Source organism: Anabrus simplex, chromosome 1 (genome assembly GCF_040414725.1).
Source record: "Anabrus simplex isolate iqAnaSimp1 chromosome 1, ASM4041472v1, whole genome shotgun sequence".
In the NCBI taxonomy this organism is placed as follows: domain Eukaryota; kingdom Metazoa; phylum Arthropoda; class Insecta; order Orthoptera; family Tettigoniidae; genus Anabrus; species Anabrus simplex.
The window spans coordinates 798,223,475-798,250,206 of record NC_090265.1 but is presented as its reverse complement, the minus strand read 5'-3'; the positions used below and the strand labels follow the sequence as shown (position 1 = coordinate 798,250,206).

Sequence of the window (26,732 nt, the reverse complement as noted above, 5' to 3'; positions counted from 1 at the left end):
CCTTGTTCCAATCTGCAGATATTTTGTTGTCTGTCCATATGGCATTTAGTACTCTGTGCAGCCGTTGTATACCCTGGATGCCTGCTGTCTTTATGAATGGTTAGCGTGCTGGCCTTTGGTCACAGGGGTCCCAGGTTTGATTCCCGGCAGGGTTGGGAATTTTAACCTTAATTGGTTAATTTTGCTGGCACTGGGACTGGGTGTATGTGGTGACTTCATCATCATTTCATCCTCATCACGACGTGCAGGTCGCCTACGGGAGTCAAATCAAAAGACCTGCACCTGGCGAGCCGAACTTGTCCTTGGGCACTCCCGGCACTAAAAGCCATACACCATTTCATTTTTTCCTGTGAGACTGAGTAAGTTGATGGTCCCAATCTGTATTAGTCTCCTATGGAATTTTTACATTTTTGCAAGACCCTGTCTATCATCAGGCCATAAACCATCATCCCTGACATAAGTCTGCTCATGCTGGCATCTTAATTTAGTTGATAAATGCGTTCTGAGGCTTGTGTGTGTTTTGAAAGCAACTACAAATAAGCTCTTTTACTGGCTTGCTAGGCCTAACATAATTGAGGATTTTCTTTTGGGGTTTACTCCCTTAGCCTTTGAGGATCCCTCCTCATCCCACCAGGCAATGGGTTCCATCTGTACTACACGCAAAGGAATGGGTTGCCTCTTCCGCCAGCTCCACCACACCAAATCATATTCTCAGCTTTTGCTGCCGGTGAGGTCTTCACTCGTTACCCTGAGCTGGGACCTTTTACCAGATGTTACACACCGGGTTAGTGTGCTCTGGGTTTCACATAGGCAGGGGCGCCACTCCCTAGGCAGGGCTGCCTCTAAGAGGGTCCCTACCTGTTACTGTCACCACCATATTAACATAATAAACAAAATGTTGTACTTATCTGAATTGTCGAAGCTTAATTTGTTGTCTCCAAACACTATTTCATGACTGCGGTCAAGGAAAGGCTAGTGGAAGGTTTTGGGCAAAGCATTTTGTTCTGCGGAAAGGGGAGGGGAGGCTGGGGAGGGGTGAGTGGAACATTGTGAATTCTTCCTATTGGATAGGGGAGAACAGGTCAGTTTCTTCTCCATGTTATAATTAACGTGCTGTACCATGGAGAGGGGATTCGGGAGTAGGGGCGGAGCAATGTGAATGTTGTGGTTTTTTCCTTCATCTACTGTTTTTCATGTTAAAATGTATTTTATGTATTATGGATAAATACAAGTTAATGATTTGGGGTTAAATAAAGTGCGAAATTCAAATGGAGAGTATCTATTAGATGCTATTTTTGTGTTAAACCATACTCTAAAGGCCGTTGAGCGCTAATTTAAAGAGTAAGCGTTGACAAGCTGTTATGTAAGTAGTGTGAGGTGGGGGCGGATTCTTTAAATGTGTATGGTCATTTAGGTTGGCTTCATTAGTGTTTTTTTTTTTCAATGTAAATTTCAATTGCTTCCTTAATATTGAGAGATCTACTTTTATTTTCGATGTGTAAAATCTTTAGATCTGTGTTGGTCTGTGAAATGGTGTGAACTGTCGTATATGTTCTTTCCGAAGGCTGAATGCTGATTATATCTTATCACGTTTTTGTGTTCTTTGTATCTTGTGTGAAAATTATGTTATGTTTGTCCTAAATATGTGGCATTGCAGTTAGGTTCTTGGTACTGAGTTCATAGACTCCTGATGTGGAGAAAGGGTCTTTTTTGTTTAGGTTGCACTTGCTAATGTGTGTCTGCAGTATGGTGTTCGTTCTAAAGGCTACTTTGTATGTGTTCTTGTTAACGTAGTTGAGAACCACATATTTTTCCCCTGTCATGTGTGGTGGTATCCCAGGCACTTTTCTTTTTTCGTATATTTATTTAATAGTTTATCTACTCTGCCCAGAGGGTGGTTCTTTTCTTTCGTGATTTGTTTTATGATTTGTATCTCTTCATTGAAATCCGTTGTGCTCATTGGTATGGAAATAGCTCTGTGTATCATTGTATTCAGTCCTGCTTTTTTGTGTGTGCACGGGTGGTTTGATTCGTTAATAGTGTGTGACATCTGATTGGGCTTTCTGTATACTTTTTAAGATAGGTTATCATTATTCCTGCTGATTGTAATGTCAAAATAGTTTATTTTCTTGTTAGTTTCTGGTTCCATTGTGAACTTGATGGACTTGTGTAAAGAATTTAGTGTGTTTAATAACTGGTGTGCATTAGTAATGTCATTATCATATACAGTGAAACTCTGTTAAGAAGTTTTTCAAGGGACTGCAAAAGAAAAAACTTCTTAAGCAGGAAACTTCTTAAAAGGGGTAATGCCCAAAAACTTATTCTGTACTTTGAAATACATGTGAAACACACAGCCAACAGATTTCCTTGTTTGTGAACAATACCGAAATAGGCCGATATATAACAGCTGCTAACAGAAAGCCACAATATAAAAATTTGATTATCATGACAATATTTTTAGAGATAAAGTAAAATAATTGAACATACCGTATTATAAATATATTTGATAAGAGAAGGGAACATATTATATAAAAACATTGCAAGGTTTGCTTATTTTAGCAGGCAGAACTATTTCCTTCCACGCTTCCCTTTCCTCCGCACTTACACTCTCTGCTTCGCCACAAATTGTTTTGTAAACGATGCCGGCTCGATTTTTAAAGCGGTCCAGCCACCCATTCAACACTGTAAAAGGTACCCTTAATTTGCATGCGGCTTTCTCCTGCACAATAGTCCCACTGAAAGGTACGTTTAAACTTCGCTGCAGTTTAAACCATATCAGCAGAGCTTGTTCTATTTCATCGTACTTTTCAGATTTAACATCCTTACAATTTGCTGAAGTATTCCCTGCAGAAGCAAAGATCTCTTCTTTCTTCACTATAATGCCATTCAAATTAGACGGTGGCATCCCCAGTTCCTTTGCCAAAGCAACACGGTAAAGTGCAGTTGACTCCACTTTCCTTATAATCGCCACTTTTGTCTATTATTGTTAGTGCCTTTCGCTTGATCTCTTTCCTCTTGAGTTCCGCTCATCTTCACTTAAAATATTTGTACGTTGATATTACAAGTACAACTAACTTCACTGACTCCTATTCATACTAATTACGACGCTACACTATGCTTGGCAATCCATAGCTTAGGCTTACAAGACGCAAAGACAAGTCGTGTACTGCAGTTTGTTAGCATGTGCTTTCTATCTTCCTCACACCCCCGACACCTGGTTCAAGGATAACGGCAGCAAATGGGAAATCTGGCATCTTATTCTTAGAGATTCTTAGAACCTAGGCCTAGGCCTAAATCGCCCCTGCATTCCTACTGGTTGCCACGGCAACGGGCATAGTTTCTGGCTGTTTCACAAGTACCGCATGGCCATGCCAGTATTGAGTTTATTTTCCTGCTTCAATCCTCTTCATGCTATAGGTAATGAAGAAAAGAAACACAGGTTCGAAGTTGCAGAAATGAGTGCATGGAAAAGTATCTGGGGTATTATGTGGGAATGATAAAGGCACAGTAGCAACGCTAGCACATCTAAACGTAAACAGTTTCTTTCCCCGCGAGAATTTTATTTCATGTCTCCTCATCCTTCTGCTACGTTCTAATAATGCGATGTAATAATTACGAGTGACGCGATAATACAATGTGTAACTCATATAAAGGTAAAATTAAAAATAACTTTCAATTTTATGGCAACAGGTGGTATTGAAATGCCTCTGTGTGCCTCCAACCAACATCCAGTTGGCTATCAACATTCGTTCAACTTCGTAAACGATCGGGATCTTTCGGCCGGCTGTTTGGCGGCATGTGTATCAGCTGGCTGCTGGCAAGTCAACTGTTTCCTGCACTGAGTCGGGAAGTTGTTTTTGTTCACCTCACTAATAATGGACTCGGAAAATCTTATCAGTTTAGTTCAAAAACGTAATTTCCTCTATGGCAAGACCCATAAGTATTATTGCAACAACAACGTAAGAGAGAATGCCCGGAAGGAAATAAGCAAGGGAATGAAAAATCAAACAGGTTAGAATATTCAATTTTGTGGTAGATTAAGAGTAATGTTGTGGACAAATATACTTTACGGTTTTTAATTAATGTTTAGGCCACCTTGATAAATGACTTCACCCTGTCGCGGCCTGCAAATTACTGCATTAAAGTTTTATCAAACCATCCATTGCGTGCTTTATGTTTCCCACGTAGAATCCCGTTCGATTCTATTCAGCTAGATGGAACGTTGAAGTGGAAATTTCGACTGATGGGTTCGATTCGATTCCACAAGGTGAGAGTGAGCATCTGGTGCCCATGTTGTCATAGCGTGACGTATGTGGCCTTGGCAAGCCCGCACAGGTTCCGTGACACCGGAGACACACCGCGAGCGCGCGAACGGTCTAACACAGGGTGCAACTTGCGCAGAGATGAAGGGTTCTAACCATGGGCTGCTTTGAGCGGACGTTTTCTATCTCAAAGGGCTCTAAAATCTGAATTGTTTAACCGGGAAATATATTTACAACAGAACACTTTAAACGGGAAAAATATACATATATCTTAATGCAACTGATCAAGGGACCAAGAATATCACACCTATCTGTGTCGGTGCGACGTAAAGCAACCAGCAACAACAAGAATATCACACTTCTTAGGCAGGAAAACTTCTTATGCGGGAACTTCTTCACCGAGTTTCACTGTATGTATATTACATCATCTACATATCTGCTCCAGTGTAAGATTCCTCTTGAATGCTGGCTGGTTAAGTAGTAGTTTTCAAGGTTATTTAGAACACCTGACAATGGTGAGCCCTTGGCTAACCCTTCTTTTTGACATTAGATTTTGTCGTTGAATGTAAAGCAATTTTGGTTTAACGTTGTTCTAAGAAGGCTAATAATCTCTCTGGTTTCTTGTGGTGAAGAGTTTTCTTTAAGAAGATTTTCTGTAAATTTAATGGATTCAGTTTGTGGGTTACTGTAGTCACGTCCTAGTTCGTGAACCATGGGCAACGGCTGAGTGGCCTAGTAAGTGGTCCTGAGAGTCGGGATACCAGTTGCTATGGAATGGGAGTGGGCATCTCGGACATATTCTGAGTCGTGGCCCTCGTTGTGCTCAGGCGGCTAGGACTATACAATTCACCGGTGGTCCATAACCCGTTAGAGGAGAGATCCTCACTTGGACTATGTGCAAGTAGGGCAGCATCCTGCTTCATGAATTTACCGAGCTCAGAACACTTTAAGCAAGCCTCGGACCTATGGGAGTAATGGAGTCCCACTCCCATTTGACAGGCGAGGGACTCCTTGGAAACAACTTGGCGAACGAAATGGAATTCGATGGGGAGCTATGAATATTAATGGGGCTTATGGAAGAAAGAAGGTAGAACTGGCTGAGTCAGCAAAGAGGATGCATCTGGATGTGCTAGGAGTAAGTGATATTCGGGTAAGGGGAGATAACGAGGAAGAGATAGGAGATTATAAGGTGTACTTGACGGGTGTTAGAAAGGGAAGGGCAGAGTCTGGGGTAGGGCTCTTTATCAGGAATACCATTGCACGCAACATAGTTTCTGTTAGGCACGTAAATGAGCGTAAATGTGGGTAGATTTGTCAGTGGGAAGAATTAAGACAAGAATTGTGTCCATGTATTCACCATGTGAGGGTGCAGATGAGGATGAAGTTGACAAGTTTTATGAAGCATTGAGTGACATCGTGGTCAGGGTCAACAGCAAGGATAGAATAGTGCTAATGGGCGATTTCAATGCGAGAGTTGGGAATAGAACTGAAGGATACGAAAGGGTGATTGTTAAATGTGGGGAAGATATGGAAGCTAATGGGAATGGGAAGCGTTTGCTGGACTTCTGTGCTAGTATGGGTTTAGCTGTTACGAATACATTCTTCAAGCATAAGGCTATTCACCGCTACACATGGGAGGCTAGGGGTACCAGATCCATAATAGACTATATCTTAACAGACTTTGAATTCAGGAAATCTGTTAGGAATGTACGAGTTTTTCGGGGATTTTTCGATGATACAGACCACTATCTGATCTGTAGTGAACTAAGTATCTCTAGGCCTAGGGTAGAGAAAGTGAAATCTGTCTGCAAACGAATAAGGGTAGAAAATCTCCAGGACGAGGAAATTAGACAGAAGTACATGGATATGATTAGTGAGAAGTTTCGAACAGTAGACAGTAAGCAGGTTTAGGATATAGAAAGTGAATGGGTGGCATACAGGGATGGTGTAGTAGAAATAGCAAGGATATGCCTAGGAACAACTGTGTGTAAAGATGGGAAAAGGCAAACATCTTGGTGGAATGATGAAGACGAGAGCAGCCTGTAAACGTAAAAAGAAGGCTTATCAGAAATGGCTCCAAACAAGGACCGAGGCAGACAGGGATTGGTACGTAGATGAAAGAAACAGAGCGAAACAAATAGTTGTTGAATCCAAAAAGAAGTCGTGGGAAGATTTTGGTAATAACCTGGAAAGGCTAGGTCAAGCAGCAGGGAAACCTTTATGGACAGTAATAAAAAATCTTAGGAAGGGAGGGAAAAAAGGAAATGAACAGTGTTTTGAGTAATTCAGGTGAACTCATAATAGACCCCAGGGAATCACTGGAGAGGTGGAGGGAATATTTTGAACATCTTCTCAATGTAAAAGGAAATCATCATGGTGGTGTTGCAAACAGCCAAGCTCATGGGGAGGAGGAAAATGATGTTGGTGAAATTATGCTTGAGGAAGTGGAAAGGATAGTAAATAAACTCCATTGTCATAAGGCAGCAGGAATAGATGAAATTAGACCTGAAATGGTGAAGTATAGTGGGAAGGCAGGGATGAAATGGCTTCATAGAGTTGTAAAATTAGCGTGGAGTGTTGGTAAGGTACCTTCAGATTGGACAAAAGCAGTAATTGCACCTATCTACAAGCAAGGAAACAGGAAGGATTGCAATAACTATCGAGGTATCTCATTGATTAGTATACCAGGCAAAGTATTCACTGGCATCTTGGAAGGGAGGGTGCGATCAGTCGTTGAGAGGAAGTTGCATGAAAACCAGTGTGCTTTCAGACCACAGAGAGGCTGTCAGGATCAGATTTTCAGTATGCGCCAGGTAATTGAAAAATGCTACGAGAGGAATAGGCAGTTGTGTTTATGTTTCGTAGATCTAGAGAAAGCATATGACAGGGTACCGAGGGAAAAGATGTTCGCCATACCTGGGGGCTATGGAATTAAAGGTAGATTATTAAAATCAATCAAAGGCATTTATGTTGACAATTGGGCTTCTGTGAGAATTGATGGTAGAATGAGTTCTTGGTTCAGGGTACCTACAGGAGTTAGACAAGGCTGTAATCTTTCACCTTTGCTGTGCATAGTTTACATGGATCATCTGCTGAAAGGTATAAAATGGCAGGGAGGGATTCAGTTAGGTGGAAATGTAGTAAGCAGTTTGGCCTATGCTGACGACTTGGTCTTAATGGCAGACTGTGCCGAAAGCCTGCAGTCTAATATCTTGGAACTTGAAAATAGGTTCAATGAGTATGGAATGAAAATTAGCCTCTCGAAGACTAAATTGATGTCAGTAGGTAAGACATTCAACAGAATTGAATGTCAGATTGGTGATACAAAGCTAGAACAGGTCGATAATTTCAAGTATTTAGGTTGTGTGTTCTCCCAGGATGGTAATATAGTAAGTGAGATTGAATCAAGGTGTAGTAAAGCTAATGCAGTGAGCTCGCAGTTGTGATCAGCAGTATTCTGTAAGAAGGAAGTCAGCTCCCAGACGAAACTATCTTTACATCGGTCTGTTTTCAGACCAACTTTGCTTTACGGGAGCGAAAGGTGGGTGGACTCAGGATATCTTATTCGTAAGTTAGAAGTAACAGACATGAAAGTAGCAAGAATGATTGCTGGTACAAACAGGTGGAAACAAAGGCAGGAGGGTACTTGGAATGAGGAGATAAAGGCTAATTTAGGAATGAACTCGATGGATCAAGCTGTACGCATAAACCGACTTCGGTGGTGGGGTCATGTGAGACGAATGGAGGAGGATAGGTTACCTAGGAGAATAATGGACTCTGTTATGGAGGGTAAGAGAAGTAGAGGGAGACCAAGACGACGATAGTTAGACTCGGTTTCTAACGATTTAAAGATAAGAGGTATAGAACTAAATGAGGCCACAACACTAGTTGCAAATCGAGGATTGTGGCGACGTTTAGTAAATTCTCAGAGGCTTGCAGACTGAACGCTGAAAGGCATAACAGTCTATAATGATAATGTATGTATGTATGTATGTTAATGGATTCATCTGTTAGTATATCGGTGTACATGTTGGTGATGTCAAAGGATATCATACATGTGCTCTGTGTTATTTTTGGTTTATTTAGTTCTTTAATTAGTTCTAGGCTGTTTTAATTGCTCTATCTTCTTTAAGTGAGATTTTCTTTTTTATAATTAGATTGAGTTGTTTGCTTAAATTATAACTTGGTGCATCTTTAAAATTTACTATTTTGTGTTTTTTGGGGAGGGTTCTTAGTGTGGGGAGTTTGGGATTTTTGATAGTAAGGCTTTCTTTTCTTGTTTTATGAGAATAAAGTCTGTTTCCTTGATAGCTTGTTTTATTTCATTTTGAAATTTATTTGTTGGATCACATAGTTCTTTAATTCTGTTGTTGTTGATGAATTCTGTAATTTTTGCTATATACTCTGTCTTTCTTCATTATGACCGTGCGTTCTCTTTATCCACTTTTGTGATAATCAGGTTGTAGTTCTTTATTTTGTTCTTAACTGTTTTTAATGCTGAGTATTGAGTGGCACAATTTTCATGTGTGATTTTTATTTTATTTTTATGCTAGTGGCTTTACTTATTTAAACCTAAGAATTTCATTTTTGTCCGTATTGAACTGAGAATGGAAGATAGGAAAACTTAAAGGGTCCACCTTTTCAATACAAAAAATGTTATAGTTTATTTATAACATGTATTTGCACTTGGAACTAGTTTCGACGCTGTTTGGCGTCATCATCAGCCAAAATGTGGGAAATAGGCCAGCATGTAGGCATTTATATTACACAAGGCGTTACATTAAACAATACACATCTTACAAGGAGATGTATTCAAGAATCATTCAAGATGAATATTTTCGCAGTACAAGATGTGTGGTTAAGGTTATTTTAATATGTTTAACTTTCCCTGTTTTTATCTCCTTGTCAGATGTGTATTGTTTAATTTCCTGTTGTGTATGTTTATCAGGAACTCAAGGGAGACTTCATTAGTTAGTCAGAACATAGAAAGAAGGATGAACTCTTCTCAGAAGAACTCTTAAGGTTTCACTTTACTTTGTCCCGCCTGCTGGCTCTTCAGAAATGTGTGCGCGTGCGTTTTGTATTCAGGAATCATTCAAGGCAAATATTTTCACACTGCAAGTTGTGTGGTTAAGCTTATTTTTAATATGTATAACTTTTGCTTTCTCAACAATGCATGTGTTTCTACATTCGTGCCTGTTTTTATCTCCTCGTAAGATGTGTATTATTTAATGTAACACCTTGTGTAAAAAATTGGGTTAAATGAAGGAGTTACATCATGTTCAAGCTTTCACGTCTCTGCACAATATTTAAAATGAAATTTACCGTTGGTCTTTATAGCTATTGTTGAGAGTGAAGGAGAATTTCCTGTTGTGTATGTTTATCAGGAACTCAAGGGAGACTTCATTAGTTAGTCGGAACATAGAAAAAATTATGAACTCTTCTCAGAAGAACTCTTAAGGTTTCACTTTACTTTGTCCCGCCTGCTGGCTCTTCAGAAATGTGTGCGCGTGTGTTTTATATTCAGGAATCATTCAAGAAGATTACTTTTGCACTGCAAGATGTGTGGTTAAGGTTATTTTTAATATGTATAACTTTTGCTTTCTCAACGATTCATTTGTTTCTATATTCATCCCTGTTTTTATCTCCTTGTAAGATGTGTATTGTTCTACATGCTGGCCTATTTCCCACATTTTGGCTGATGATGACGCCAAACAGCGTCGAAACTAGTTCCAAGTGCAAATACATGTTATAAATAAACTATTACATTTTTTGTATTGAAAAGGTGGACCCTTTAAGTTTCTCTAGTGGCTTTACGTCGCACCAACACAGATAGGTTTTATGACAATGATGGGATAGGAAAGGCCTAGGAGTTGGAAGGAAGCGACCTTGATCTTAATTAAGGTACAGCCCCAGCATTTGCCTGGTGTGAAAATGGGAACCACGGAAAATCATCTCAGGGCTGTCGACAGTGGGATTCGAACCTACTATTTCCCGGATGCAAGCTTAAGCTTCGTGCCCCTAACCGCACAGCCCAGTGTGATGTTTTTTAGGGCTTTGTTGATGGCTACGTTTTTTATTATTTCTCTTTGTAGAGAGGGGATTTTGTTGCAAGCAATTTCTATGTCCGTAATTAGCTGTTTTACGTTGTTTACATTATGATATTCCTGGCAATTGAATTTGAGTCCCTTCTCTAGCAGATTTATTTCATTCTTTGAAAAAGGTAGTACATGTACACACCGTTAATTAGTGTAGGGTGAAAATTAGCTAGTCGTGGTTATTGTTTTCTGTTTTTTCTATTTAATGATTAAGTTACGTATTTTATTGTCATTGACCTTCTGCTTCCTGATTGCTTTTTTTTTTTAATGTAATCATGTAAAAAGTTAGAGTAGGATGTCCATTGAGTGTGGTGCTAGAAGTTGCTTAGGTTGAAATGGATGAGTAGAATTTGTTTGTTGATTTCCTGTTTCTTTATGTACGCAAATTTAATTTAGTTTCCAATCCATAATAACCGTGATTGGATCTTCCGTCATGGAAATTCCTCTCCCAGTGAAGAAATAGAATGCCAAATGCACTGATGGTAGGCATGTCCAAACAATGACATTGATCATACCAGCACCGGACATGCACAAATATTGTACATAGGACTACATCAGTTTGTAATATTTCCTGCATTGTACAAGTGGATTTTAACCTGCGGGGGGTCGCGTCACGGTCTTTTAGACCAGGCGTATGCATTTTTATTCTTCCTTAATAGTTTTGCCGTATACCGCTTCCTTCCCTCCTGTACCTTTCAATGGACTCGTCCTTTGCACATGTTGACGTTCGCTGTTCCCTTTCCATCAGTAGTCAGTCAGTGGAGAGCTTTATCTATAAGCCTGGTCATTTCCCCCATGCACGACACCTGGCGTTGCCTTATTACCCGGTCCTGTTTTGTTTCATGGATATATTTCTCATTATTAAAATATGTTTTGCAAGGAAAATGGGTATTTTGTTTCATGAACATATTTTTCCTTAATAATACTGTGCCGTTACTCTTCCGGCAGGACGACCCAAAGGAGAGCGGGCCAGGGATCTGGATTAATAAACGTAAGGTCCAACCCAGAGGTATAATGTCAAGACAAGGTTTTCGAACAGCTTGACTAATACATTTATTTTACACATAATTAAAAATAAACATATTCGGAAGCGTTTGAGTTCTAACATGGTTAAGAGGAGGGTTTAGACCCGTTTTCATCATTAATCTTAGGTAAAAGTGAAAGGTAACCCTCTGCTCCTACAAGAGGGCTAACATGAACACAAACTGTGCGCCTTGGTACTAAATAAATGACGAACATATCACAACTGGGCTGCAATGTATATACAGCTCACCAACTATGTAAAATTAACATCCCATACAGGCACTATTACAAACATAAACCATCGCTTCTCGAACTACACGCCCAGAACATTCTGGCACCTTCATTTCATTTCCGTGAGCTCTTTCCTTATGATACAACAAACATAGAATATAAGAGCTAGAACACCTCAAGTTAATTTCTCAATAATACCTCGGCACCAAGCCTTCTGTTATCAGATTACAACAGTTCCTAGTTCCTCCCATCATCCTACCAATATGTAGAAAACCTGAAGATCTTACCTCCCATGCCCCCCTCACGGTCCTTGGTTCGATATAAGAGAAGTGCTCTGCTCCAAGTGCAGGCGCTGAGTGTGTCCACCGGCCGGCGTGCCACACCGGTTCGCTGGTAGGGGAAGGACCCAAGACCAACGTCAGCACGCCCCCTCTCTCGGAGAAACCGGGAGGGGGTAAGTACACGCGAGGGAGCATGGCAGACGATCGACATACGAAAAGAAATGCAAATACGGAGGGACGCCCCAGGACGGAACCAAGTCCTTGCCCATGGAGCCATAAGTGAGGAACAGGGAGTGAACATATTTATTACAACATCTCAATGGCCAAGATAGACAGAAACACGCACAATTAATTACAAGAAATGTCAATGAGCTCACTAGGAGCGCTGCACATATATCAAGTTCATTAAGGCCGGGGAAGATAAAACTCACGGTTCAGACTTCCCCCCCCCCCCCCCCCCCAAAACACCAACCTAGGGTTGGAAAACTGTTTTCCCACACAAAATCCAGCCTCGTAAAGTTCATTATCTTGGATACTTGCTGGATATAAAATAGTGTTCTTGCTTTACAATAAATAATTGTGACCGGGCGAGTTGGCCGTGCGCGTAGAGGCGCGCGGCTGTGAGCTTGCATCCGGGAGATAGTAGGTTCGAATCCCACTATTGGCAGCCCTGAAAATGGTTTTCCGTGGTTTCCCATTTTCACACCAGGCAAATGCTGGGGCTGTACCTTAATTAAGGCCACGGCCGCTTCCTTCCAACTCCTAGGCCTTTCCTATCCCATCGTCGCCATAAGACCTATCTGTGTCGGCGCGACATAAAGCCCCTAGCAAAAAAAAAAAATAATAATAATTGTATATGAAAGTAACATCTTGCTGCACATAAAAATGAAGAAGTGAGTCTTTGCCAAGATTATCTGTGAAATTAACATTCTTGCTGTACATCAATAATGAAGGAACAAGTCCTACCAATATAATGGTCCGTTATTGGAACAAGTCCTTGCCAAGATTATCTATGAAATTAACATTCTTGTTGTACATAAAAATGAAGAAGCAAGTCCTTGCCAAGATTATCCATGAAATTAACATTCTTGCTACACATAAAAATGAAGAAGCGAGGCCTTGCCAAGATTATCTCGGGATATGGCAAGAAAATCACGTAGATTAAGTTCAGTGAAGATGTCCCCAGCAATCGCCAGGGGAAAGGTGGGCCACCAGGGCCGGCAACACACATAGCTGGGATACAACCCAACCAAACATTGAGCGGCATGCATGGCACTCAGCCGCAGGACAACGGCCACAGTAGCAGACTGTCTCGGAGCCTCCTTAGGCAAATCAGACGCTGGAAAACACAATCCTTCTGAACTAGGTATCCGTAATACACGGCGGCTGGAGTCGATGATCGCCAAGAATCGCAGACACGAGGGGCCCTTCTCATGGAGCAGTGGGCGTAGGTGGATACTCCAGTCCACTGTAAAATAAAGCAGAAGGCCAGCAAAGGTGTCGAAACATATCCATCCACCGGTACAGGGTACAGGGGGCCAAGGCAGAGCAGGTAACCGGACCGGGGGGCATAGGAGCAGTACGGGTACGATAGGACTCCGGGAGGACTCACATTAAATAATACATCCAGTTTAAAGAAGAAAAAAAAAAGCTTAAGCTAACTAAGGGGAGAGCACATCTCCGACGAGAATGAAATTGAATCAAAACTCCCCAGATAACCAGGTTAGAGCCTCATACCACATGAAACCAAGGTTCCCGTAGCCGAGACAGACTGCCACGCAGCAGTACCGAAAAAAAAAAACACACTAAGCAGGCTTCACCTGCGAAAGATCATCATCATCATCATCTAAAGGCTTTGCCTTGTCGCTGCAACCATTGATCTCTTCTCTCTGCGATCCTTTTCATCTCTCCATAACCTTGGCATCCCATCATCTCAACTACCTCTTCAATTATCTTCTTCCGTGGTTTTCCTCTGCCTTTCTTTCCCATCACCTTGCCTTCGAACAAGTTCTTTATGAAGTTATTATGCCGGAGAATGTGACCGAAAACTGCGAAAGATGAACTCGGAAAACTCTCTCCGTCTCCGGATGGATCCTTTACCAACAAGGTGACCGGAGTTAAGAAATCAATAATTTCATACGGTCCTCGGAATCTAGGAGCGAGCTTCCCGGAAGGCACGAAATTCTTAACAAAAACATTATCTCCTACAGCGAGATCGGTCGGTCGGCGCCCCTCATTGTAACGTTCTCTCTTCTTCTCATAGGACACCTTAAGGTTTTCCTTAGCCTTTTTACAAATTGCCCTGATGTTAAGGGGGTCAATCCTTTCTGGTAACAGCTCATCAATGTTCCAAAGATTACTGAGTGGAGAGTTGGGAACGAAGGAGAACATAAGAGACACAGGAGAAAACTGATGCGCTTCATGTACAGCAGAATTAAATGCGAAGGCGAGCCATGGCAACGAAGTGTCCCATCTCAAAACATCGTCATGTTGGAAGCCGATGAGAGCAGACCGCAAATTATGGTTGACTCTCTCCGCATAAGAGGGTTGGGGGTAATACGGGGACGTTGTCACATGGGTAATGGACAGGCTAAAGCAAGACTTCCTGAATAAATTTGACGTGAACGCCCTCGCATTATCGGACACCAAGTACTGGCTCGGACCAAAAGATGAAAATATGATTTTTAAACACCTTATGGTGGATTCTGCCGTGGCTAACCTCGTAGGAAAAAACCAAGAAAAACGAGTGAAGCCATCGACACAAACAAATATAAATCTATTGCCGTCCCTCCTTGACTTGGGGAGGGGTCCTACATAATCTATAAAAAGACGTTGCATGGGTCGCGTAGCCTGGGTAGAAGACAACAGACCGACCCGAGTATTTAAGGAAGGCTTGCTTACCCTACAAATCTTACATGCTTTGACCAATTCACGGACTTCAGCATCAAGCCCCTTCCAAATAAAGTTTTCTCGAATTTTCTCCCTGGTCTTAAACACTCCCAGATGACCAGCCAAAGGAGTTTCATGGAAATATTTAAATATCATCGGTACTAATACCGACGGAACAACAACTTTCATTTTGTGATCAGAGAGGGAGGGACAGCAAGGCACACCGTTCCTTAACACATATGGGTTAACAATCTTGCCTTCTTTCAAATGCTGGACAATAGGCCCTAAGATAGGATCTTCCACTTGGAATTTAGCAAGATCATGGTATAACAACGGGGCATCAGTCAAGATCGCCCCAGCCAGGGGTAAAGAAGTTAGGAACTCAGGGTCAGAAGATTCATCATCCTGAACAGGTTGATCAGTGAACATGTGGCTAAGAGAATCGGCCACAACATTGTCCGAGCCTCGAATGTGCCGTACATCGAACTGAAACGCCGAGATTCTTATTGCCCACCGAGCTAGACGGCCCGTTTTCCTAGGCTTGCCCAGGACCCAAGCTCAACGCTTGGTTATCGGTTTCAAGCTCAAATTTTACATGTTCTAAATACATTCGAAACCTCTCTAAGGCAAACAACACAGCCAAACCCTCTAACTCATAGACTGAGTATTTACCTTCAAGAGGAGTCAAGGTCCTGGAAGCGTAAGCAACAGGTCGTCTGCCCAGGTCAGATTCCTGCAATAAAACAGCTGCAACCGCCGAGGCTGAAGCATCGGTCTGAACAATGAAGGTTTTTGAGAAATCGGGCATCGCAAGTATCGGAGCATTAGTTATAGCCAACTTCAGATCCTCGAAGGCCGCTTGTTGTGAAGTATCCCATTCAAACTTAACCCCTTTACGCCGGAGAGCGTTAAGAGGCCCAGCACGCTTAGCAAGGTTAGGAATAAACTTACGGAAGAAGTTTACCATCCCGATGAAGCGGGCGACGCCTTTAACGTCATGTGGGGGCCTGAACTCATCAATGGCTCGGGTGCGAGACTGGTCAACTGAAACTCCATTAGGTGACACTATATGTCCTAAAAAGGACGTCTGCGGCTTTGCAAAGGACACCTTGGACCATTTAACCATCAGCCCAGCGTTACGCAGTCTAGACAACACTTCTCGTAGGTGGTCAAGGTGCTCCTCAAAAGTTTCCGAATAAATTACGATGTCATCAAGATAATGATAAAGATAACTGAATTTAATATCCGAAAACAATTGATCTAGAAGCCTACTAAGCACAGCAGCGCCAGTGGAAATGCCAAAGGGCAGACGACAAAATTCGTAGAGGTTCCAATAGGTTGCGAAGGCTGTCAAATGACGGGACTCCTCTGCCAAAGGGATTTGATAATATGCCTGGTTTAAGTCCAGGACGGTAAAGTACCTAGCCTTTCTGAACCACGAAAAACAGGAATGCAAGTCTGGGTGCGGAACAGATTGCAATATCACCTTCTTATTCAATGCCCGATAATCCAAAACCGGACGGTAACCTTCCTGAGGCTTAGGCACGAGATATACGGGTGAGGAGTAAGCTGACGTTGAAGGTCGAATTATTCCCTCATGCAACATCTTATCGATGATCTCCTTCAATGCTTGCATTTTTGGGGGAGAAAAACGGTAGGGCGGACTCCTAACAGGAATAGAATCAGAGACCTCTATCTTGTACTCCAACAAGTTAGTCATCCCCAATTTCTCCGTGAGAACCTCGGGAAAGGCATCACACAACTCCCTAATGTGCTTGGCCTGATCCTCGGGCAAATGGCTAAGATCGGAGCTCTTTTCGACCTCAGAGGGCACTACATAAAATCAGCTTCATGGTCCGTATCGCACTTCAATAGATTCACAATGAAGTATTTATTTATTTTCCACCTAGTCGATACAATGATTGCCTAAGGCAATTTTTATTGGTCAAAAGTGGTACATGTTTCGTATATTATCAACATCTTCAGCCACATAACACAGTTTAGATGAAAAATATAAAATTGACAAAGTAATGCTTTAGAGGAAGTGTCCTTGAAATTAACATAAGATTGACAAGATTAAAACAAACAAATAACTCAAGAGAAAATATATAAATTATTTCTACAAGGGCACCACGGCAAAAGAAGAAACCGAGTTAGACCGCAATACAGGAATTCGAACGTCACGACAAAATTTGAACCAGCAGGACCCTTCCTGCATATCCAAAACCAAGCCTGAGTATGCCAAAAAATCTGATCCAAGGATTACAGGACACGGTAAATCCTTGACCACATACAAAGGGAATTTCCACGAAAAATTAGCAACACGAATCTTACACTTCACAACTCCCAAAACCTGAACTCTAGAAGAATTAGCAACCACACAGGTAAAGGAATCCGGGTGGACGACGGGAAATTTACACACAGATTTATGCAGACCAAACCACTTCTCGCTTACCAAGGAAACAACACTTCCAGTATCTAAGAGTGCCGTCACTGGCTCATTATTAATCTCGGCCTTGACAAATGGGGCCACCCCCTTATTCTCGGTCATTATCTGCAAACATCCGGCAGGGCAGGATGACAAACGTTCACCTGGAGTCGTACAATGCTTTTGACTAGGCGACGGCGAATTAATGAGCCTGTCCCTGGCCTTTTCTCGGCCTAGTCAGTTACCTTTCGGCCCTTGCGACAATCCCTCGCCACATGACCCGGGGTCCCACAGCGAAAACATACAACATTCGAAACCCTAGGCGGCACCTCGGTACAGTATATTCAGATACATTAACTGATGTGCTACATGGGTGATGAACACTGAGAATTCTCATAGTTTCCAGTTGACAGTAGGTAACAGCCGATAGTAGGTGACTGGCTATGAGAATTCTTGCTTTTATGCACCTTGTATTTTCTTGATTATTGATAAAATTGTGGGCAAGATTATGGGTTCCAAATGGTTTACTCTTGGAATATAAATTATTGCTGCATCTTTCTTTCTTTAAACCTTCATGTATTTAACAAAATAATGTGAGATATGTAGAGCTAATCCCTGGAGCATCGGTGCTGATGTTAACACTGTGCGGCGTATTCAGTTGCTGACAGCTACCGGTAATTGTGATTAATCATTTATAATAGGTACCAAGTGACAGTGAATTAGATATTTCTAATGATTAACGGCTAACTCTAAACGGGGAGTAGCTATAAAGAGAAGTCCTTGCATACTTGAAAACAATGAGTATACGAATGGCACAAATATGGCATTCATACTACACTGTGCTTAGAAAGACTATTGAATGGAGCCACAAATGGTATTGCTTTGAAAAGTATCACAACGTACAGAATATGAAGCAACCTAGTGATACATGTTCCAAGTTTGAGGTTGATATCTTGAATACATTTCGAGTTACAGTGGTTTGAGTGCAGCAGTGTAATTTCTATCTTAGAGGCTTGAACTATCCGGTCTGCATGGGATAGCAGCCTCCGTTCAGCACCTGTCGTAAATGTATTATTAATATGGCATATGCTGTCTCTGCTAATCCCAGTCTCACATGCACATTGCTTTGTAGATTTCTGCAGTGATTGCTCAGAGCGTTCCAGAACCATAGCCGAGGACGCAGGGCTTGTTGCTGTGCGAGTTCTCCCTGATCTAATACCAATATAAATGGTCCGTTATTGGACATTATAAATTTTCCAGCTAGCTCATTCTTGGTTGCCAGCGTTTCGCCCTCGTGTGCTAGGGTGGGCTCATCAGTTGGTACCTAGCACACCTACCAATACGCTGGCTAGTGCATACCGTGGAGGCCACTGCGTAGGCTAACTGGAGCCACCGGCAGTGCCAATGCACTAAGAGACTTTGTCTCATCACTAAAAATTGATGCCTGCTTGGCCATCAGATGATATAGATGTTGACTCCCCATAGGGAATCTGAAATATTTGTCCTGAATGAGCAAATTTATAATACCAATATAAATGGTCCGTTATTGGACATTATAAATTTTCCAGCTAGCTCATTCTTGGTTGCCAGCGTTTCGCCCTCGTGTGCTAGGGTGGGCTCATCAGTTGGTACCTAGCACACCTACCAATACGCTGGCTAGTGCATACCGTGGAGGCCACTGCGTAGGCTAACTGGAGCCACCGGCAGTGCCAATGCACTAAGAGACTTTGTCTCATCACTAAAAATTGATGCCTGCTTGGCCATCAGATGATATAGATGTTGATTCCCCATAGGGAATCTGAAATATTTGTCCTGAATGAGCAAATTTATAATACCAATATAAATGGTCCGTTATTGGACATTATAAATTTTCCAGCTAGCTCATTCTTGGTTGCCAGCGTTTCGCCCTCGTGTGCTAGGGTGGGCTCATCAGTTGGTACCTAGGTGAACATCGCATATGGTACCATGATTCTCAAATTTGTCTCGAATGCATGCAGTTGTCACTCATGTTGGTGGTTCATTTCTGTACACACATATCCATTGCCGTTGAACTTCAACGACATTCTCGGTTTTCCAATACCACTTCAAAATTACTTCCCACTGTTCAAACGATAATATGGACTCCATTTTGTTGTAGGAACGCTAGCATAACGTCATGCGAGTCACATCTGTTTACAGAACATCATATGTTAATATTGGCTTCATTTGTTCGCATAGCAACACTAGCATAACGTACCTGCACTTTTTGCTCAGTCTTTTACCACTGATGCGCCTTGCGGTTGCTACTGTAGATTAACTACTGAAACCACAACTCAGTCTTCTGTCTGAATGTAATAGCATTACAGTGCAATACAGTAGGGTGAGCTGGTGTGGTGCACGGCTCGCAGCAGAGGAAATACCCACGCACAAGTTGAATTTCACATTAATTTACTTGACATGAAGTAAACACCTATTTTTATACATATATCTACCTAAAAATAAAGTATATCTGTTTACAGAACATCATACTACACATTACTGTTGTTTGTTTTTTGGTCCAGCTGTGTAGTATATGAAATAGATACCTCCTGTCAAAGTGTGTACACATTTTATTGGCACCCTGTGTATTCTGGAGCTATCGTTGTATTACTACAGATAAGTCTTCTAGTTTATATCCACATTTAGCGAACCATTTACAAGTTTTGATGTATAAAAATGCAAGTAGAGAAAATTCCCATCATAGCTTTATGTTTGTGAACATTTCTTTTGTCCTTCTGAATGTAAAATATGCTTCATGGATACGTTTTCAAGCAAGTTTCAAAATATTCACTTGGAAAAGATGAGATTGAAAAATAGCAGTGTTGTGAAACTGTCATTACACAGTGACTGACTGCTGGCAGATGCTTTCAGAAGAAGAATAAATGTGGATATTCTTGCAGTGAAGATGATAATTTTACAGAACAGTCAGTTGTGCTACTGTCTGGCTCGTTAGCTAAATGGTTAGTGTAGGAGTCTTCAGTTCAGAGGGCCGTGGGTTTGATTCCCAGCTGAGCCGAGAATTTTGACCACACTTGGTTCATTCATCTACAGTAGCTTGGGGGCTGGGTGTTTGTGATTGTCTTAATACACATCTTCACTTACACACAGTATCACTACCGACGACTACAGAAACACATAATATTGAGTACATCCCTCCATGTAGGGTCAGCATCAAGAAGGGCATCTGGCTGTAAAATGGCTTAATCCATATTTGTGCTGCTAAATTTGTTGTGATGAAGGATTTTTCCTACATGATTCATTTTGTTTCGTTCTTGGAGATGGCATGTAATTTATGTGGAAATGAACTTATTAACCTTAGATAGCATTGCACATATTCATTCTATATACACTGTGTGGCCCAAAGTCATGGGAAGACACTAAATGTGATGTTGATAACGAGTTGCTTCTCTGCAAGCCCTCAAAACGGCAGCAGTACCATGAGGCATTGACTTTACAGTGTGTGGAATCATTCTGGAGGGATCTGGACCCACGCGTCTTGCACTGCTACCCACAATAATTGGTCTTGTGTAGTTGGTGCAGGGTTCCATGGAGCGTACACCAGCATCGACAGCATCCCATAAATGCTTAGTTGGGTTAAGATCAGGGGATCTGAAGGGCCATTCTGTGGTCGTAACTTCACTGGAGTGCTTCTCCCAACTACCTGCGCCCCACCTCAGAGCGGTGACGTGGTGCATTGTCGTGTTGAAACATGGCATCTCCATCAGGGTACTCTAGGGCCAAAAAGGGATGCAGATGTTCTGAAAGAATGTCCACATGACGTTTAACTGTCAGTGCTCTCTGCAGCCAGACTATGGAGCCTAATTGTGACCATGAGAATGCCGCCCAGACCAGAACTGAGCCACCTCCAGCCTGGACACAACCTGTTTACACGCAGCATCCATAATTTCTCACGCGCCCATCAGCTCGATACAACTGGAGCCGGGATTTATCGGACCATACCACAAGCCGCCACTGTTCCATGGTCCATTGCTGATGTTCGCGGGCCCATGCATGTCATTGGGCTCTGTGTCAAGGTGTCAGCAAAGGTACACAAGTTGGTTTTTGGCTGGTGAAGCCTATGCGGTTCATTTGCCTCCTTGCAGTCATAGTAGAAATGGGTTCCTGACTTCCATCATTCAACTGGGCAATGATCTGACTCGCAGTAGCCTGTCGAGTGTCCAGTATGATTCTGCATGGGCAACGTGATGTCCGTTGGTTTAACATCTGCGGTGTTCCTGTGCGGCGGTTTACACGGATGGTAACCTTCTCTCTGCGATATTGAAGATCCACCCTCGACACTGTTGACCTCGGAAACTCAAATACGCATGTAATCTCCACAATGCTATGACCCATGTGCCATTGATCATCCCATGTTCAAAGTCGATTAACTCGCGACGTTTTGCTATCTTCACGACACTGGTGTCTGTGACAGATTGCTCAGCTACTCTGCAGCTAGCTGCAACACTCTGGGGTCATACAGGGCACATTTTCTAATGGGGCACCCCTTACCGTGACTTTTGGCCACTGAGTGTATTACAGATAGTAAGTCTTCTTGGAGATAGCATGTGGAAAATGAGTTTCCAAATCTTGTTAATAACTTTGTACATACTCATTCTACAGATTACTGTTAGTCTAGCCTTCTAATTTCACAAATTTGCTATCATCTTTCCAATATTTTGCATATCCCATTAAAAAAATAAGTCTGCTATGGAAACTTACCTGATTATCCTCCTAGAGTAAATCATTTTGGAAACTTGCATAAATCTTTTCTATATGTAATGTATTAGATAAGGAGGATGATCTTTGAAGTAAGGTTGTTGCTTAAGAAATAAGTCAGAAGGTTAAAACTGCTGGAAAATATTTTTGTCTTGCTGTTTTGTATTCTGTTTTGTAAATTGAATGTTATTTCGATAGATTGGTTTGGAAGTTTCTTTTAATGCCTGATAGAGGTTGAGGAGCACCCAATTTTTAATTGTGTTTTGTTGGTTGCAGCAGTCATTTAACTGTCCCCAAAGAGGATGCCCCTCCTCCACCTAATACCTGCACGGTCATGATTGTAGCCCAGGAACCAGAAGAAATTGATATATCTTCTTCAGGTTAGAATAAATTCTCTATTTATTCATTGACACACTTCCGATTAAAAAAAAAAAAAAAAAGAAGGGCTCAATAAATGAAATCACTTAGTTGAGCTTTTGCCTGTTTTCCTCGTTTTAAAAAAAAGCTGGGTTTTGGAGATTACTTTCTTAACTTCTATTTGAAATACGTTAGTATAGTTGAAGATTCTGTATACAGACAGTGGCCATTGTCGAGGAAATAAAAGTTTTGAGATGGGCATTTGTATTGTTGTATCATTACACCACTGAAGTAATTTTCAGATGATATATTTACTTGAGGTTTTGTGTTCCATAACAATGCATTCATTTTATTACCTATTCAGATGTTTAAAAATTGGCTGTTAAGCTATAAAATTGGGAATATACAGAAACTGATTCAGTTTTGTTTCGATCCATTTATATTTCAAAATGCTTAAAATAATGGGTGTATACAGTGGAATTGAAGCTGTTTTGAAACAATTCAGTTAGTTTTTCCAAATTAATCTCAGCTGCAGGAAGTCCGTGGACAATAATGTGCATATTGGTGAATTTGAGAGTTCAAACGACTTCTTTTCAAACTATCCTGAGCAATTGTCCAGCCCCGCGATGTAGGGGGCAACGCATCCGCCTGTCACGCGGTGGCCCCAGGTTCGATTCCCGGCCGGGTCAGGGTTTTTTAATTGTAATGATTAATATCCCTGGCCTGGGGACTGGGTGTTTGTGACGTCCTTAATCGTCCTTCCTTTCCTCACACATAACATTCCACACTACCGCTATTCCAATTACACGCAGGTTCATACAATATGGTGCCAATAGGGGCAAAAGATCCACATGGGTCGACACCCCCAAAAAATAGCATTTAAAAAAAAATCCTGAGCAATTTGACATTTCTGGTGTTATTGAAAAATTTCCATTCTTGTTGATTTACAAAATAAACCCTAATATTTATAGTGAGACTTCCTTTAAACTTCAAAATTATCAAATTACATTGGTGTACAAAATGAAACTTTTCACTCTGCAGCAGAAAAGAACATATGCATTTCATTTCTAAATACTGTATACTGATTATGGCAAAGAAATTTTGATTTTTTTCTGTTGAGGAAATCCACTCGCAATAAAATGGAACGTATGTAAAACATGAAATTACTTCTTTCTATATCACACCCTTTCAATGGCATTCTGCCATGACATCCTGCACTAAATCACCATCATATGAACATTTCAGACAATTGGTAACCCTGTTTCATTGATACTATGCCATGATGGTCATCTTTACGGTGCTTGTTGCTAATTTTGTCAAGGAATTAAGGTTTTCTGGGAAAAGTTCTAGATGTGATTTTAGTTCCTTATTCAACTGTAGAAGTTTGAGGTCAAGATCTTCCTTCGTATTTAAAATGTTTGTGCAGATATCAGAAATTTACTTTGTGTAACTTAATTTTTCCATTAAAGAATGTGTGGAATTTGAGGCCCAAGAAGGATGTAGTTTAGATTTGTTATATTAGAAAATGTCTGTCTCAAATTCTTCATAGTTTATACACTGACTGGCAAAAACAATGTGGATCATTTTATAAAAATTGATTTGGAAATAAATGCCAATATACAGGGACAGCTTCCTTTTAGGGAGATTTTCTGAACTAAGAAACTTGCATTCAACAATTTTAGAGACAAGATATCATAAATGCCATTCTGTGAGCTGTTTTTCCACCCTCAATCATTCATTATTTATCTGCATTAAAAGCTGTTGGTTGTTTTCCTTGTCTTTTCTTAAACAATTTCAAAGAACTTGGAAATGTATTGAAAAATTATTCCTGTTCCGAATTCCTCTTCCTATAAATGAATATTTGCTCTAACTTACCCTTTTGAGTTCCAACCTAATGTTCATATTTTGATAAGCTCCACTCGAGCTTATTTTCTACTAATGTCTTTCCACATCATCTCTGGCAGCTCGGAACATATCAATTATTACATGTAACTAATCTCATGTTTAGACCCTATTGAAATTTGTTATAATATGCTTACAATTTTGTATTTTTTATTTCTCTATTCCACCTTTTCAATACAATTGTATATCAATTAGTCGAGCAGTTTGTCTTTGTCCTCCCAGATCTTTTCAGCCCAAGATTTGCAACATTTTTGTAACACTACTGCTTTGTCAAACATCACCCAGAATAAATCTTGCTGCTTTCTTTTGGATCTATCGCAGTTCCATTATCAAGTAATCCTGATGTGGGTCCCCTACACCAGAACCATCCTCTAATAGGGTTCTTACCAGAGTCATATGCCCCTCCTTTACATCCTTACTAAACCCCTAAATAGCCTCACAACCATAGAAAGAGATCTATAACCTTTATTTACAACCTCATTAAAGTAATTACTTCAGTGAAAATCCTTCCTTATATTAATACATAAGTAATTACAAGTGATCCCCATGAAGTACTTTCACCCCATCAACACAATAATTAAAACTGAGAGAACTTTTCCTCTTGGTAAAACTTACATTTTTTTATCCCATTTACCATCAAGCCATTATCTGCAGTCCATCTCCCAACATTGTCAAGGTCTTTCTGAAGTCGCTCACAATCCTGTAACTATACCCTGAAATCTTGGTAGATGAATCTTTTCTTATTATTCTTGTGTACTTGCTGAATATGATGTCATCCATGATTTAACATGTGGATCTTCTACCTGAGTTTATTGCTACAATAATAGTGAATATCTTAGCAATTCTGGTCAGCACAAATTTGTTACTCTCCCAGTTGGTAGGGACTGGACACCAAACATTATTAAAGTGATCAGAATTAAGAACAATACAACCATCATGAAATTTTTACATTAAGAATGATATGAACAAGTGGAAAATAAAACTTTCATTCTTAAATGAACGAGAATTCCAAATAATTACACTTTGTCAAGATCCAATTCAACCTGTTTACTCCCTAAAACAGTCAGCATGCTCCGCAAAGAGTTGAGAACAACATGCCCTTATGACACGGATAATTAAGTACACTTGCATGTCGTACATTGGGGAACTTGATAAGTTCCACAAATTTTGTGTCTTATTTCTAATAGAATCTATTCACAACATAGACTAATTTTTAGGAAAAACTAAGATTTCAGAGTACATTGAAACCTATTTTGAAGTAATATGCTTAAAGGAAGTACATGGATGATGGACTAGTAACTGGTCTTAGATATCCTGTGTGATTAACTTTGAACTATCAAACTTTCTAGTGTTCAAGCACAAAAAGCATATTTTAGAGTGTACCTACACATTTTTAAGTAATGTTCTTACTGGAATAGTTCATGGAAAAAGGGAAAGAAACAGATATTCTTCATGATCACTAGTGGTATTTTTACACGTGTTCCTTCAATATTTAATGTCCAAAGGGCTGTGGAAAATTTAATGGTTTTGGTTTGGTGAAGCTGAAGCCAAAGAATCACTAACACTCCACAAGAAGTGCTGACAAGCTCAACAATTTTGAAAATCATATGGCTGAGAGAGCTAGGCATTTGTAGAAAGTCGACAGCCAATATTACCGTAGTTAAATTGGAGCTGATAATAATTTTCTAGCAAGTCTGTGACAGCAGTTTCAATGTTGGGATGAAGGTAATAATAATAATAATAATAATAATAATAATAATAATAATTTCTGGATCGGGGAAGAAACCTCTCTCCTACCTTTTTGCGGCTGAAGATTCAGTTGGCCTCCCCGTCACCATGCTACAACATATGAATGCGGACAGTGTTTGTCGGGGAATACTGGGCATATATAGTGCAAGGTATCATGTAATGTGGAGGAAGTAGCCATTGAGGAGGAACATTGCATCATGGAAGCATTGAGAATGCATTATGTGTCATGCCGTAGCAGTTGTCACATGTTGCTGATGCCAAAACAGTCTGGAACATGCAGGATATTTTTTGATGGATGATACGGTTGCCCATAACACCCTTAACTTCCCTGACAACTGCAGAACCCATTTCTTCCTCCCTTGTCTTTGTTCTGCCTCACTGGGCAAGTTGGCCGTGCGGTTAGGGATGCGCAGCTGTGAGCTTGCATCCGGGAGATAGTAGGTTTGAATCCCATTGTCGGCAGCCCTGAAGATAGTTTTCCATGGTTTCCCATTTGCACACCAGGCAAATGCTGGGCCTGTACCTTAATTAAGGCCACGGCCGCTTCCTTCGTACTCCTAGCTCTTTCCTGTCCCATCGTCGCCATAAGACCTATCTGTGTCGGTGCGACGTAAAACAACTAGCAAAAAAACAAATGTTCTGCCTCACACTCCTGTAACGCTTCTTCCTTCCTTGTGCTATTCTACCTGCAGTGACTCATACTGATCCTCACCAATGCCACTGCTGAAATCATTCCCTGATGATGAGAACCTTAGCCCTCATTTTCTTTCCCTTAAAA

General features: G+C 40.9%; 1 protein-coding gene across 5 annotated transcripts in view; it reads left to right on the top strand.

The window, feature by feature from the left end:
* Nucleotides 1-26,732, top strand: part of Cbl (E3 ubiquitin-protein ligase CBL) — a 468,900-nt gene that overhangs the window by 396,806 nt on the left and 45,362 nt on the right. For 2 of the 5 annotated variants that reach the window (XM_067136287.2, XM_067136285.2), the window contains one exon: nucleotides 22,223-22,326. The exons of 2 other annotated variants lie outside the window; for them this stretch is intronic. In XM_067136287.2, coding sequence (XP_066992388.2) covers nucleotides 22,223-22,326 — 104 coding nt within the window. The remainder of the gene's footprint in view (nucleotides 1-22,222; nucleotides 22,327-26,732) is intronic. One more of the 5 variants, XM_067136286.2, reaches the window with a different exon arrangement.